General features: G+C 38.2%; 1 protein-coding gene across 1 annotated transcript; it reads left to right on the top strand.

Annotated features, from left to right (window-relative positions):
* Positions 1-46: 46 nt before the first annotated feature.
* DYNLRB2 (dynein light chain roadblock-type 2) lies at positions 47-6386 on the top strand (the record flags this gene model as incomplete). Its single annotated transcript, XM_026856916.1, has 3 exons — positions 47-275; positions 3986-4153; positions 6081-6386. Coding segments are annotated over 3 exons (441 nt in total), but the record flags the coding sequence as incomplete, so codon positions are not given.
* Positions 6387-14621: the final 8235 nt, after the last annotated feature.

Genomic DNA, 14621 nt, shown 5'->3' with positions numbered 1-14621 from the left:
GCGCCCGGCCCGCGCTGCCGCCTACGTCACTTCCGCCGCTCCATAGCAACGGCGGCGGGGCCATGGTAATGGCGGCGGGCGGGGGGCAGAGCCCCGGGGCTGCTCTCGGGCACGGCCACCCCGCGGCCTCCTGCCGCCGGGCGGAGCCGCCGTGCCCGCGGGGTGCTGCGATGTCCTCTGGTGTCCTCTCTCCTCGCAGGCCGAAGTGGAGGAAACCCTAAAGAGGATTCAAGCCCACAAAGGGGTTATCGGCACGGTTGTCATAAACGCCGAAGGTAAACCGTCCTCTGCGTTCTCCAAGTAACACACTTGGTAGTGGCAAGGAGTGTAGGAGCCCTTAAGCACAAAATTGCAGATTATGAGGTGTTAATACAATCCGCTTGTGATGTTTTATGAAGATGGTGTGATTTTCAAGAATGTGTGTTTCATCTTAAAATGTTTGGTCTGTGGCCATTTCTTGAAGCTCGGTGCCTACAGGCAAACCAAATTTACAGTAACATCTCCACATGATGTAGTTTTTCACTCAACTTAATGAAAAGCAGGAAAGTCAAGAGCCTGGCCATGTCTTTTCTGAAGAAATAACCAGAAGTATCATAATCTCCATTTAACTCGAGGAGTTCCATGTTGTTACTTATCCCCCTTTGTTTAACTACATATACTTAATTTTTCAGAACCAGATCTTGAACATCTCTTGGGAGGTTACAGAAAGGGAGAACATGACATTTGTGGGCACTTCTTTGGTCCAAAATTCATATATGCAAAAAAATTCACTGGCACTTCACTTTCCCCCTCTTCCTCTGATACACTGTAATAGAACAGAAACATCAGGAGAAAAGTATCTACTAAACAAAGCTGGTCTTCTACTGTGGGAGCCACTCCTTTCTCCTGCTAAATATTCCTAAATTCTTTAGATTGTGTTATGGTGTGTTGCCATAGGAGGAAAAGCAAGTCAGGCCAGCTTTGGCTATGATCCTGAATATTGCCAGCCAAAAGTAAAACTGGTCACAGAAATCAGGCTTCAGAAGCTAGAATTTTCAGGTTAATCTGTTTTAATCATTCCTTTACAGAAAAGACAACTCACTCAATTTACCTTGTCCATAATTTAGTTTACCCCCTAAAAAATCTGTTGCACTAGCAATAGGAGGAAAGAACACCAAGAAGGAAGCCTAAATGTTAGTTAGTCTAGAAAACGTGGACTAGTTTGTGTGCCTAGATGTGTTAAGTAAAACATGCCTTTGTTCACAGAATAGATGATGCAGGTCAAGACAGAAGTGCATAGCCTGGCAAATAGAAACTGAAAAGCTGCTTTGTGCCTGCACATGCTCCTATCTAGCTCTGGCTGTTCACTAAGCTGAAATGCAGTCTGGTTGCAGGACAAGGACTGTTTCAGCCATTTCTGTACTCAGTTTCAGTAAATACAATGTGACTTGATCCAATGAGCACTAAGCTGCAAACAAGAAGTGAAAATCAAGCACTTGGATAACACAAATGATCCTTTGTGAGCTTGCAGACTGATACATTTCTCAAGGCAAAAGCACCAATGTAATAGAAAAATAACCCCATCTTCTTTTGTTCTGTTACTTGGAACAGTTGACTTCTTGGCACAGTGTTGGTCAAGTATGGTCTCCCAACCAGGGGAACTCCTGCAGTTCATCTTTACCTGTGGTCGTTCTACAGTGTTGAGGGAAAGCTCAGGTAGAGCTGGACAGCATTAGGACAACAGCATGCCTTTTTATAAAGCTGGTTTGGATTCCTTCTGTCTCCATTTTGATTTGCAAAGGAGGAAGAATATTGCACTCCCTTTTTTTCGCACATTAGACTACGCACGGCGAGAAATAAAGTCCCTCCGTGTCCTGTTCAAACTTCCTCATCCTCACAAAGCTGTAGAGTATGTGGCCACACTGAAGCCCACAGACAAGGCTAGTGCAGGAATTTTGGGTTTAGTTTATCATTTAGAAATGTTTCAACACCAGATGCCAGATGTGAATACAAGAGAGTCTGTACTCCATGAGGATGAATTCAAGGTACCAAGAGGTTAGATTCCACACACTAAAGCTCAAGTAGGTCTGTAGTTTTAAGTTTTTGTAACATCTCCAAATATCCATAATTAGCACTGCTCAATCTAATTACTTTAAATCTTTCTGTAGAAAATTGAATTTCATTTCTCTCTATCCTGAAACATTTCAAACAAGTGTACAACTTAAATTAATCGCAGTAGAAATACTTGAACCAGTGGTACAGTAGTGAGGTTTCTTAGGCTGTCCAGGTTTCCTAAAAAGAGGAAACCCTCAGTTCTTCACTAACACAAACAGCTAGTTGTCTTTACCAAGATTTTTGTAGTAGTGCAGGTACACTTAGGTATAACAGTGTGCAGGTGAAATAGCAAATTAAAGATTCCCAATACAAACATTGCCTGTCATTTATTTTAATATGCAAAGTTGATTTGTTCATTGAAACACTATGCTGAGTGTACCTTGTTTATTTGTTAAATCTCATAAACTGTTGCTATCCTTCACAGCTGAGAAGGGTCACACTACAGCATTCCTAATGAAGGATTTATTTGCCTTTCTCTAATTTGGGTGGCAGAGGCAAAGAGAATTTGTCCTAAAGTAAGCATAGCTCAGCTTTAATCTAAGGATGTCACTAGTGTCAACTCATTTTCATGTTATTATTAGACCTTGGAGGATCATTTAACATTTACCATTTTCATCAAAAGTGCTGTATTTGTTGAAGCAATCATTTAGATACAAGGTCATATAAACTTGACACTAATTCATTGCTGCTTTTAAATGACTTACTATTTAATGCTGTGATTATATAGATATTCTCATGCTAATGCAGGGCTTGGGAACACCTGTTTGTTTCCATTAAAACATCAGTTTCAATCTCTGTATAATGAACATTAGACACAAAGGATGTACTGGGTCATTCTGTACACTTCCCTAACTACACATCCTACCAGTGCACAATTATTTCTCAAGTGACAGCACAGATTTGAAGGGATTCAAATAACTCTTTCCTAGGAAAATTATGAAATAGTCTAACATCTGAGGTGGTTCTATTATTTCTTTTACTCTTTTGCTTCTAATTCTTTACCTGGCATTCACTATTTTTGCATGTTAATTCTTCTTTCATAATCAAACTCTTCAACTTAAGTCATATTACTCTATTTTTGTATTCCTATCCTGTCCATCTGGAAGAGATAATACAAATGTATGTAAAGAGAAAATTGCCTTGCCCACTTGCAATCTATTGTCTTTGATAGTAGGTCAAATAAATTTTTTATTAGTGAAGCAAGCTTATTATTAATGCCAAACAGTTTTACACTTGTAGGATTAGTTTTCACCTGGTAGCCTATTAATACAAATACTATGATTTGACATATCATCGATAAACAATGATTCATTAAATCATCCAAAATTAATCTTGACTTATGTGGTCATATTTTTAATAGCTGGGATCTATACCCTGTGTACAACTAATTGTCAGTATTTTGCCACTAATTGAAAGGGATCATTCCAAGGGTGGTTTTGCTTGCCAAATGCAAACACGCCACTTCTGCCCTTTGATTACTTTTGGTATTTCACTGAGAATGTGTCATTTCTACCACTGCACATGCCAGATGCTACAGGTAAAGCATGGGTTAAATTCTTGCAGCCAAGATACAAACTCAGTGACAGTATTTAAACTGATGAAGCACCCTAACTGGTTAAGTACTACAGAATGGAATTTGATAGGTATTTAAGAGTCTTAAACAGCAATTAGGCTCTTTCAAAAGTTTCATAAAGCAACTTGATGTTTAATTGCCACTGATTAATATAAATTATACTTTAAAAAGCATACAGATACCTGAAATCAACATAACTCCTCCCTGCTACAAAACAGATAAAAAAAATACAAATCCTTGTTTTCTCTCTTATGATCTGCTGTATACGGAGAATACGTAATTTAACTGAATGATTATTAGAAAATTATTTGTTTGCAGGAATTCCCATAAGAACAACTCTTGATAACTCTACATCAGTCCAGTATGCAGGTCTTCTTCATCAGCTCACCATGAAAGCTAGGAGCATAGTGAGAGATATTGATCCTCAGAATGATCTCACCTTTCTTAGGATCAGATCAAAGAAACACGAAATTATGGTAGCTCCAGGTAATATTTCTATTGAAATAATAATACAACTGTATGTCCTTTTAAGTGTCTTTTAATCCTTCACAAATAAGACTACCATAGAAAATGCATTTTGAAAATAAGTATATGAAAATATAACCATATATTCACCATGTAACCAGATGTGTTAAGATTTTAAAGTACAGAGTTTAAGTACTCAAGCTTGGAGACAGCCAAACAAGCCTAGGTCTGATTAATGTTCTGGTTTCTGTGGGTTTTCACAAAGGAAAACCAGGCAAATATATATCAAGTAATGTGTGTGTATATATATATATATATATATAGTATTAAAGATGGCAAATCCATTTTAGCTCCAGATGCAAATTTTTTTCTAAAAATACTTTTTACTTGGTATGTTATTGTGACTTCCTAGCCATGGGTGGGATTTGTGTCACAGATACGCAGTATTGTCACCAACATAGTAACAATTATTTTCCTTAAAACAACCAAGGGAATACTGCAACCTGTTTCTCACTCGTGTTAAATACAAATATATGTTAATCTGTTAGTTGTGTCTCTAAAATAGATAACAAGGCCAGATGAGCTGTGGGGAAGCTGTGGTCAGGTGCCAGTACAAGGGGGATCAGGCAAAGTGGAAGTGCTTGGTTGGGCTGAGATCTGACTGCGTGCAGTAGCTAACTGAGAGGCGAACGGTGTGCAGGGTTTTGACAGCAACACCCAGTGAAGGCATGCAGAACAGAAAGGAACCTTCAGGGATCTCTGCAGAGAGCCACTGGGGAGCCTGTGGTGTGGAAAGCCTTCACTGGGGCAGCCCTTGGCTGCTGATTCCATAGCAGACGTAGAGCAGAGGTACTGCGCTAGGTATGCAGTACCTCGCCTCGCTGGAATTATTTATAATGCTGCTATGAAACCAGTATGTGTGAAAGAAATCTGGCACTGTCATTAAGTGTTAACATTAGTCATCAGCTGATACTAAGATTAAAATTTTAGTTTAGTTTCTATTTTGGAGGATAAACCTAATGCATTTTTTTTAAATCATGTTTTTTGCTCATTGATTTAAACTGATGCACTTGATTCTTATTTTGCATTTGCCCTTCACTTATTTTTTTAGCGGTGACTTTTTGACTATGAACTATTAAAGCATGTTGACCTGAAAATAAGTGGCATAAAATGTGAAGCTTTTTTGCCAACAGCAAGATCAGTTATTCAAAGGCTTGACTGTATTTTACTATAGTAGAAGGTGGCAAATGAACCACCTGTGATTTATATTAAGTTGCTTCTGGATGAAAGTGACAGTGCCCGAGTGCAGCTTCTTAACTGTCCAAACCAGATATGACCCTACTAAATGCACTGGATACTTTCAAGAAATGTTTCATTTTAAATAGATAAAGTTAAATAGCTCTCCAACTGAATTGTTTCCAAAACTTCCCCAGGCTTTTAGAATTAGTAGGCGAAGTCTGGCATGCTTAGAATTTATTCATAGTAGAAGTCTATTCAAATCTCTTCTGCTTTTTTCATGTCTAAATGGGGTTCTCAATTTTGAAAAAACTAGTTAGTGAACTGAAAGAACTTCTCTGCACCTGCAGGAGAGGTTGCAGATGTCAAAAGTTTTTTATTATAACAAGTGCTAACTTCCAGGTGCTTATCTTGTGACTTTTTTTCATCTTGTTTAAATATCTTTACAACTTATTGAAAGCAAATCTCCTGCTTACTAAAATAGTTTTAATATGGTGTAGTTAAGCTTTACGACACAGATTTATTTTTATCTATAATCTCAGATTTTTGTACAAAGTGCTTACATTTTCTAAATGGTTTTTATATAAATGCCATTACTTTTGCTTATGGTTTATAAACAAATAAAAAGTTGGAGAAGAATAGGTGACTAAAGAGTATTTATCAGGAAATAAGACAAAATATTTTAACTAAACACTTTTATATCTTTTTGCAGATAAGGATTATCTCCTGATCGTTATTCAGAACCCAAGTGAATAGTCCTACTATGGCAATATTTTTAGAGACAGTGATGTAGTTCTACGTGTTAAACTAATATTACTTGTTGATATTTAATATCAAACATAGCACTAAGGAATTTTATATAAAGTGTAACTGTCATGACTGAAATGTTGCCAATTTAAAGTTCTCAGTTGTAGCTGTATCAATTTGTTTGAGCAAATCATAATGCATATATCAAAATATTGTATGTTTATCTTGATACTCAGAAGAGCAATAATAAAGCAAAATGCTTAAAACTCTCTTTAATGGATGTTCAAGTTATTTCTTGCAATTAAATCATTCTCTTTACACTCCTAACATTATGTTGGAGGAGAAGTTATACCCCATGGGAAGCTGTAGATCATGTATAAACATCTATAAATGTGTCCCTATGAACTGGAGGAACTGCAGTTACACCAACCAAAGAATACAAGTGTAGTGCATGTCCGTAATGATGGACTGGATCCTGCCCTGTCTTTTACTCCCGGGTTTTAAGTTTTCTAAGGGAAAAGTGAAGTAAAAGTATCTTTTGTTATTTTCCAGTTTCTATGGATGGAAAAAATAGATTCATTTAGAGTTTTCAGGACTGGGAATTTCAAGCAGCCAAAGTTGAGCCTGCACTCTGATGTAGAACTGCTGGTAGTTTGTTGGTAATGGGAAACATGCTTTTTCTAACTACACTACAGTGCTACTGGATAACTGCTTAAGCCTTCAGATGCGATACACTAGCCACACACCTTAGTGACATGGGACAAAGGCTGGGGTAAAGCTCAGAATGTTTCCCAAATCAGATCCACGTTTATACAATAGCACCGGAGATCGGGTACGTATTTGTTGAGTGCCTTTTAACACAGATGCACTGCTAAAAGGCTGCTGTAGGGTTAAGCTACTTACAAATCCATTCTGTTCAGAAGATGTGCTGTGCCAGTGCCCTGGGATGAGGCTGGTGGCTGATGTACCCTCCTGGCTGCGGGAGGGCAGTACACAACTGGGTCCAGCACCCTTGTCCTGCCCACACCAAACACCTCGGGCAGGGGTAAGCGTGGCTACAGGCTCTCTTGCCTCGGGAGCCCGAGGTCATGCACTTGAGGATGTGTGGAGACAGTGTGAAAGTGCAGGGAGTTTGAGCTGAGCCTGTGCTTGAAAAATATCCAGTACTACAAATCACCTCAGATTATATATAAATTTTATCAATTAATTATTTAAACTTTAAAACTTCAGATTGTCTTCAGTTGGTGACAAGAAGGGTTTTTTTTTCTAAATACAGGAAGGAAAAACAACAAATGTGAGGGGTAGCTATGAGGATGGAAGGAAAAATGAATCTGTTGAATACTGCTCCGGGACCTTTGTAGTATATCATATGAATTGTGGTTGAGGTTATGAAACTGATAAATCATGTAATGTCTCGGTGGATATGGAGTCAGCAATTTGCTATTAGGACTATGTTATGTATCACTCAAAATTTACACAAAGGAGAGTATCAAAGCCTGGTGGTATTTTTTTCAAATCTGAGTGTTTGCTCTGACTTTGCTGAACAGCCTGGAAGGGCTGTATTTCACTAAAAAATCTGGGAGTGTTGGTCCTGTTCCTGGGAGCTGAAGGTGTCTGAGCATTGAGATCTCAAAGGTCAGCAGACAGACTCCACGCCCAAGCAGTGGGCAGCAGGGACCACAGAAGATTCCGTGCTACCGCGCAATGAGAGGAAGGGAGCCCAAAGGCACAGAGGCCCAGTGTGGTGGAAATTAAGCACAGCAATCCAGCTGGGCAGGGCTGTGCAAACGTTTACAGATATGGAAATCAATGGGACACTACTGGTGACACTCGCTGTAGTCAGTGGTGTGCCAGAAGAACTTCCTTACCACTGGAGGGTTTTTTAATTGTGCATTGGAAAACAACGATTTTAAGTTGTTTGTAATGAACCAATATATTGGCGTGTGGCAATGCTTTTAAAAAAAGAATTCTTTATTTATTATCTTCTCTGCTTCTGTTGTGATAATTTAAAAAATCCAACCTATCTATTGCTATGCATTAGTGAACATTTATTCTATTATCCTGGCATGTCAAATGCCTACCAATTCAAAGCCCAGATTTTTCATTTCAGCACATACCCAAAACTATTTCTGAACTCCAACTATTATTAATGTGTATTGGGGGCTAATAGTTTTGATTCTGTAGTTTCCTTTAACAACATTAAATTCTGTGGAGGTTTCACTGTGTAAGTCCAGAAAACTGCCAGAATTACAGTCTCTGTTGTCAAAAATAATATTGGTGTTGCAATTTCCAGCATCGTTGAAAAATGTCCTTCAGCCCCAAGAACACAGTAGTGCATTGCAAAGAGAAAAGCTTAGTGTCTGGCAATGTTCTTTCATTTTTGTCTTTCTGATACATGTGTTAGTTCCCTTTACAGACTTTAATCCAATATTTATTAAGCAGCTGATGATTGCCGTAGCTTGATAAAGCACTCAAAAAGACACTTAAGCCAAATCATTAAAATTAAACACATGCTAAATCATTTTGCTGAAAAGTGTTTTTATGTGGAAAAATGGCCTTAAGCAGATGTGTGTAGTTCTCCAAGGGTCACATACTGCTCACAAATTACTTTCTTTCCCTGTTCCTATGAGAGGCATAGATGCAGATAAGAGGGCAAAGTTTGGTCCATCTATAATGATGTGCATAGTAACAAATGCTATGCAAACACATGGGCTGAGCTGTGCTGCTGCCAGCTACTCTTACCAGGGCAATCTCTAATCGGGTTTCCTTGAAAGCACTGTAGAATTACACAATTTTGGCAACAACTTCACTAGGAAGCACAAATTGAAACATTCCACTTCATTTCCTGGTAATTTGGTCCTATTTTCTGTTAGGAAAAGCAAGATGAACACATGTAAACTTTTCATTTAGGTCTTCAGTAGGAAATTGAAGTAACAACATTTAAGTCTCTAACAGTCCTAGTGGAAAATCCTCAGCAGCACATTGATCTGAACAACGGTGGGCCACTGAACAGGAATGGAATCATCCAGACAAAATACAGGGAAATAAAGCTTTAAGTTATTTGAACACCACAAAAGTGTTACGCCAAGTCATTTAAGCTGTCATTTATGTGAACCAGCAGAGATTTTACTAGTTAACAATTAACTGGGGTAGGTTGAGGAAAAAAAAAAAAAAAGTAGCATGAAAGAGATTAATTTCACAGATGATCATTTTGTCAAGTGAATGTTGAGAATGTCAAGAATGGCTGTTGTTCATTGAAAGGTGGCGCTTGGGTTGAATTGTAACATGCTAGTTAGGCAATCAGCCAAGGAATAAATTATGTCAGTACCATGCATTTGAGATCCTCAAAATAAACTAGAATAGAAAGTTCTCAGAGAGAGAAAATAAAGTACCTTGGATTTTCGTTAATAATAAAAAATACTTCGTTACAACAGCTTTGGCCAGCTGATTCAATCAAGGCCATTCTGCATTTTGCTCATCTGCCAATTAAATACTTCTAAATAGTTCATTTAGTGCATATTCAGTGCATTTGGTAGTCTGGCTTTCTGTGAAGTTACTTGAGTTTTGTAGCTATGCGATTATCATTTAGTCACATTACATAATGCATACAGAAGCATCAAAAGGTGTATTTTTCAGTTACACTTTCAGCTTAACTCAAGATGTACATAGATCTGTGGTTTTACGTTTGTACGCTATTTGAATGAACAGAACTGTAGGATACAATGAGACCGATTCACAAACTGCAACTAATAAAGCATTTGTAAGGTAATGAACTACTACTTTTCACTTGTCCAGACTTGCAGGAATTTATGTATTTGTATTTTGTCAGGTCTGGTAAGGGCATTATTGTGACAGGATTCTTAAAAGGGACAGTAATGGTCAAGAAGGTGGTACTAAATATTAAGTCAGAATGGTCTGAAGTGGACAGTATCCACTAAGGATGGTCACAGTCCATCTAGGAAGCACTAAGATGTTAAAAACGAAATTCTCCTACTGCCAATGAATGAATTCCCAGACTGTATTTTGCCATATATTCATTGTACTTGCCAACACCATTTCAGTGAGAAGTTTCTCAGATTTACTGATGTCACAAGGCTTCAAATACATCAGTACTATATATGTGATGGGCATATATATGTGTCTACATGTATATAAAGGATGTATATATAATGACTGTTAACTTCCTGAGAGGTGTTTGTTGGACAACACTGGATTCTCTGAAGAAACCATCTGATCGTGAGTGTTAAGAGTAATGAACCTGAAAAAGGCAGGTTAGTAAAATATCATCTGAAAATTCAGTTAGGAATTAATACTGTTTTCAAGAGTTACTCAGTTGGTTTTGGAACTAAACAATGACAGCAACGCTTTCAATACCAGAGGGTTTCCCTAGCAAGAGGGTTCAATCCCAGCTCCACTGTCTCAACTCAGCAGGACACAAGTTCTAGGGTGGACCCACCAAAAAAGCCACACTTTTCCTAAATAAACTGACATCATCCTTTTAATTATGCTTTAATTATTAAGTTACAATCTAGAGACAGCGAGATAATTCCCCTATTGATTTTTTCAAATCTCAGGCAGCTAAATTAAAGTCACCAGGAGAATTCCAAGTTTGTGTTCCCTTTGCCTGGCACCTGAACAAATTAAATCTCTCCGTTTGTAGAAAAATTAGGTCATAACAACAAGGTTCACTGTGGGATTTCACAGTATCCACAGGAGAAAGGAAGGCTGATGCTTGGAGAGAAAGCCTAGAATGTCCTAAATTAATTAAGCGTAACAGCAGAGGTACATCATATATCTGTTCAGATCGTGGCATTGATTTGAATCTCTCTGAGTTTCAGGACATTCACATTTGGGAACACAGTGGGACTAGAAACAGAACCCTGTAAGAAAATGCGTCAACTACTAGGAAAGTGAAGGCCACAGAGAGATCTGAACTGATTCCCTGAGCTTTGCAGATAATTTGAGGGAGAAAAGGTTAATTCTCCTTCACAGTGCAACCAAGCAGAAAATCAGCTAGTCCAAACACACACAATTTTTGGCCATCTCTACAAATTATCCTTAAATAATAATGAAAGCAATCAGAATTTATTTCTGATGAATTTTCAATAGTTACACTGAGCAGGGTTCACTATTTTTAAAAGCAACACCGATTTAAGTCAAAATTTTTCAAAGCAGATGCATAACGTGAGTTGTAACTGCCCACATCCTACTTGGACAGCTGGGGCGCTCAGCTCTGCATATGGTTTTGGGTGGTGCTGTAGGAAGAAGTATTCTTCCTCTTTTCCAACAATACATAAGTCTGCTTTTGACCTGAGTACGCTTTCAGTTGCCCTGGCTCTGCACCATTGATTTCAGTGAGATTGCTTCTATTTAAAGCAGTTAAAATAACACACAGACGATACCATCACCTTGAGTCTATGCCAATTGGGTCAGAAAGAAATCTCGACGTGCTTTCACTGCTTTGTTTGGAAAGATACTGAGCAAGAAAACAACTGCATTAGGCCATCCTCTGGTGCAGATGGACAGCACTCAGCATTAGTTACCTGCTGGCCATAGGTTTACAAAGTGTTGTTCAAAGGCCACAACTGCAAGGAGCAAAATTGCTAACCAGGCTAAGAAAGTTTGCTCTGATGTGGCTCATCATTTAAAAAAACAGCACTCAGTGGCACTTTGCATTTTCAAAGCACCATAGGAATGCAGAGAAGAATGTTGTACGGAAGTACTCCAGATATCACAGAAGCTAGAAGGAAAAGGAAAGATTCAGCTTTCTTTGATATTTATATATACAAACTCCACAGTTCAATCAGCGAAGACGACGGCGAAGTATGACAAGAGATGCATTCATAAGCACTATTCAAACTATTTAAAGTGACTTTCCAAACATGGAAGGAAAATTCTAGGATCCAGTGAATTATTCCTTCCCTCTCTTGCCCCTCGTCCTAAGGAGAGCATGCATTTGTCAGGTGAATCCATCTGTTTGTCAAACTTGCTGCTAATTTTGCCAAAGGCTACCTCTAGAAACCTGTTTTAGGAGCCGTGTCTGCTTCTTACACACCAAACCTCAGTGCCTACTGTACAACTGCTGCTGCTGAACATACTCTGAACATACTTAAACATACTCTGCTAAGATCAACTGGAAATCTCATGATCACCTTCTACAGGATTTCTGAGCTATGAGTGGCTTGCAGTATCTCACTGTGTCTGGTTCAGGCTAAAACCCAGAACAGTACGGTCAAATAGATTTAAAAAAATAAATAAATAATAATTAAAAATATATATATATATATATATGTATATATATATAAAAAAATTAGTAAGGAAGCTGTACCATTTCTGTAAGGATTTCTTACTGTCAGTTGTGAAAAACTGCCAGTTTCCTTCTAATTTATTAATTAGTGATTTATGAGAGAGAGCGCCCATCACTAGAATTACCCTTTCATCTGAAAAAAAAAGTCACAACTGTAAGTCTAGAGCTCAATATTGGCCAACTGTGTGACTGCCAGCACGTGTGTCAGGATTGTAGAGAAGAAACTGGAAATGGTCTTGTCTCTAAGCAAGTGAAAGAGTGGAGCTAGATGGAAAAGTGAGAAGTGTTCCTAGTTAAGCAAAGGTTTTATTCGTTGTGACATTTTGTTAAAGGAAGTTTATAGCTAAACCATAATCTGGACAAAAAAAGAGACTGAGCATTTCACAATCTTTATGATTCCCTATTATTGTTAATTGTAGAATAAACTAGGGGGACTTTCCAAGTGTATTACTCCAGGAGCATTCACAATATACTCGCCATAGTCTATCTCACCATCCTTGGCCTAAAGGGCTAACAGTCTGCAGGACTGGTTTTCTTCTTTCTACAGTGTTTCCACAGAATAACTTCACTGACTTAAATGAAATTATTCTGCATTCACACGAGCTTTACTTTTCCCTTGTGTGTTCATTTTGGAAGGATTTCAGAAATAAAAGAAAGACTCATGGTTCAGCAAACCGCAAAACAGGAGAAGTTACAGTCAGGAAAATTTAGTACCCACACATATCACTGCATTTTTTTCAAGCAGTTTTTATTCCTTTCCTTTCGAGAAACAGAGGAACCACAAACAATTTCTACCTATTTACCCTACTGCAATCCATTAATAAGATCAGTGTAACTCTCCCTTGGCTACCAGTAGTATTAATTTCCCTAATTTGTTGCAGCCGTGCCCATGCTAATGCACCAGTACAAGACATTTCTGCTTAGCTGCAAAGATAGGATATGAAATAGGTTGTGGTCTTTAGAAAGGGCAGCTATGAAGCCACTAGCCTATTGAAAAGACTAGGCACTATTGCTATACCATCTATTTGCAAAATTCCATACATTGCAACTTCAGTGAAGTCAACACTACGGTAGGTAGCTAACTGATAGGTTTCTCTTTGCAAAATGGGGAACTTTTACTGGGTTTTCATGTATTTCACACCCACGTTATCTCACTCGAAGTAACTCATTTCACCTTCTGCTTTGGGTTAGAACATCAGAAAACACATTTTAAAGACATCAGATCTTGTTTTCAGCAACTCATAGTTAAGCTTTTCACCCATTCTCCCTCCCCTGCTGATGTTCTCTAAGATAAGTTATGAAATTTTTCCTATTGTCGCAGTTTTATTACTCAGAAATTTATTTTTAAGTGTTCCATTGATCACCATTTCCTGCTGAAGGAGGTAATGTCTACTTGCACTATTTGCATTCAAAACAAGCAGAACTACAAGGAGAGAGGAATTTATTCACACACACCATTCTTTCAGCCAGATGCCATACTGGAAACTGCTCTAATTTGTAGCATTTAGACTGAAAGTATCAACCCCCCAAAAAATTCATAAGCCCTTTGGGTGTGGAAGTAGGTTCCCTGAATTCCCAGGGAAAGGTAGTGGAAAAAGGAGATCCATATTCAGGAAGAGGAGTTCCATTTTACAGAGTCTTTTTGACTTCTGCTGTAGATCATACTCAAAGACAATATTTACTCAGTGCCTGTGGATCAGATAAGAATGGAGAATAATGGATATACAAATATTAAATGTGCACACTACCAAAAAAAAAAAAATCCTCACATGAAAATTTGGCAACCGAATGCTTAAATTAACATTAGCATATTCAAATCAGGGCTTTTGTGAGCAAGCCTGCTATCTTCAGCTTCTGTTTCACAAAGAATAACAAAAGTGGATATTTTCTTAGAGCAGAGGAAGGCATTTCAAATAACATGAAATTAAAAGGCATGTTTCCTAAACAAATGCATCAGTAGAGGCAAGCAATGGTCTTTCCTTCACCCAGTATCCTTTAGCACTTATAAGTATTAATGTTGCTCCAGGAGATAAAGGAATCTAGAAGGTGCTTCATAATTTCAGCTCTACTCAGACACCCTTAGTGACAGACGTTTTTAATATAGATAAGAAAGATGGAGCGGATATTAAAGCGGAACATCTCCCCATCTATTCTTTGTTATTCTAGCAGAGATTTACCTCGAGCACTTTCTCTGTGCCA

Source organism: Athene cunicularia (assembly GCF_003259725.1).
Source record: "Athene cunicularia isolate RWA chromosome 11 unlocalized genomic scaffold, athCun1 chr11_part1, whole genome shotgun sequence".
Classification (NCBI taxonomy): domain Eukaryota; kingdom Metazoa; phylum Chordata; class Aves; order Strigiformes; family Strigidae; genus Athene; species Athene cunicularia.
Note: the sequence above shows the minus strand (reverse complement) of the source record. Positions and strands in the feature narration are given on the sequence as shown.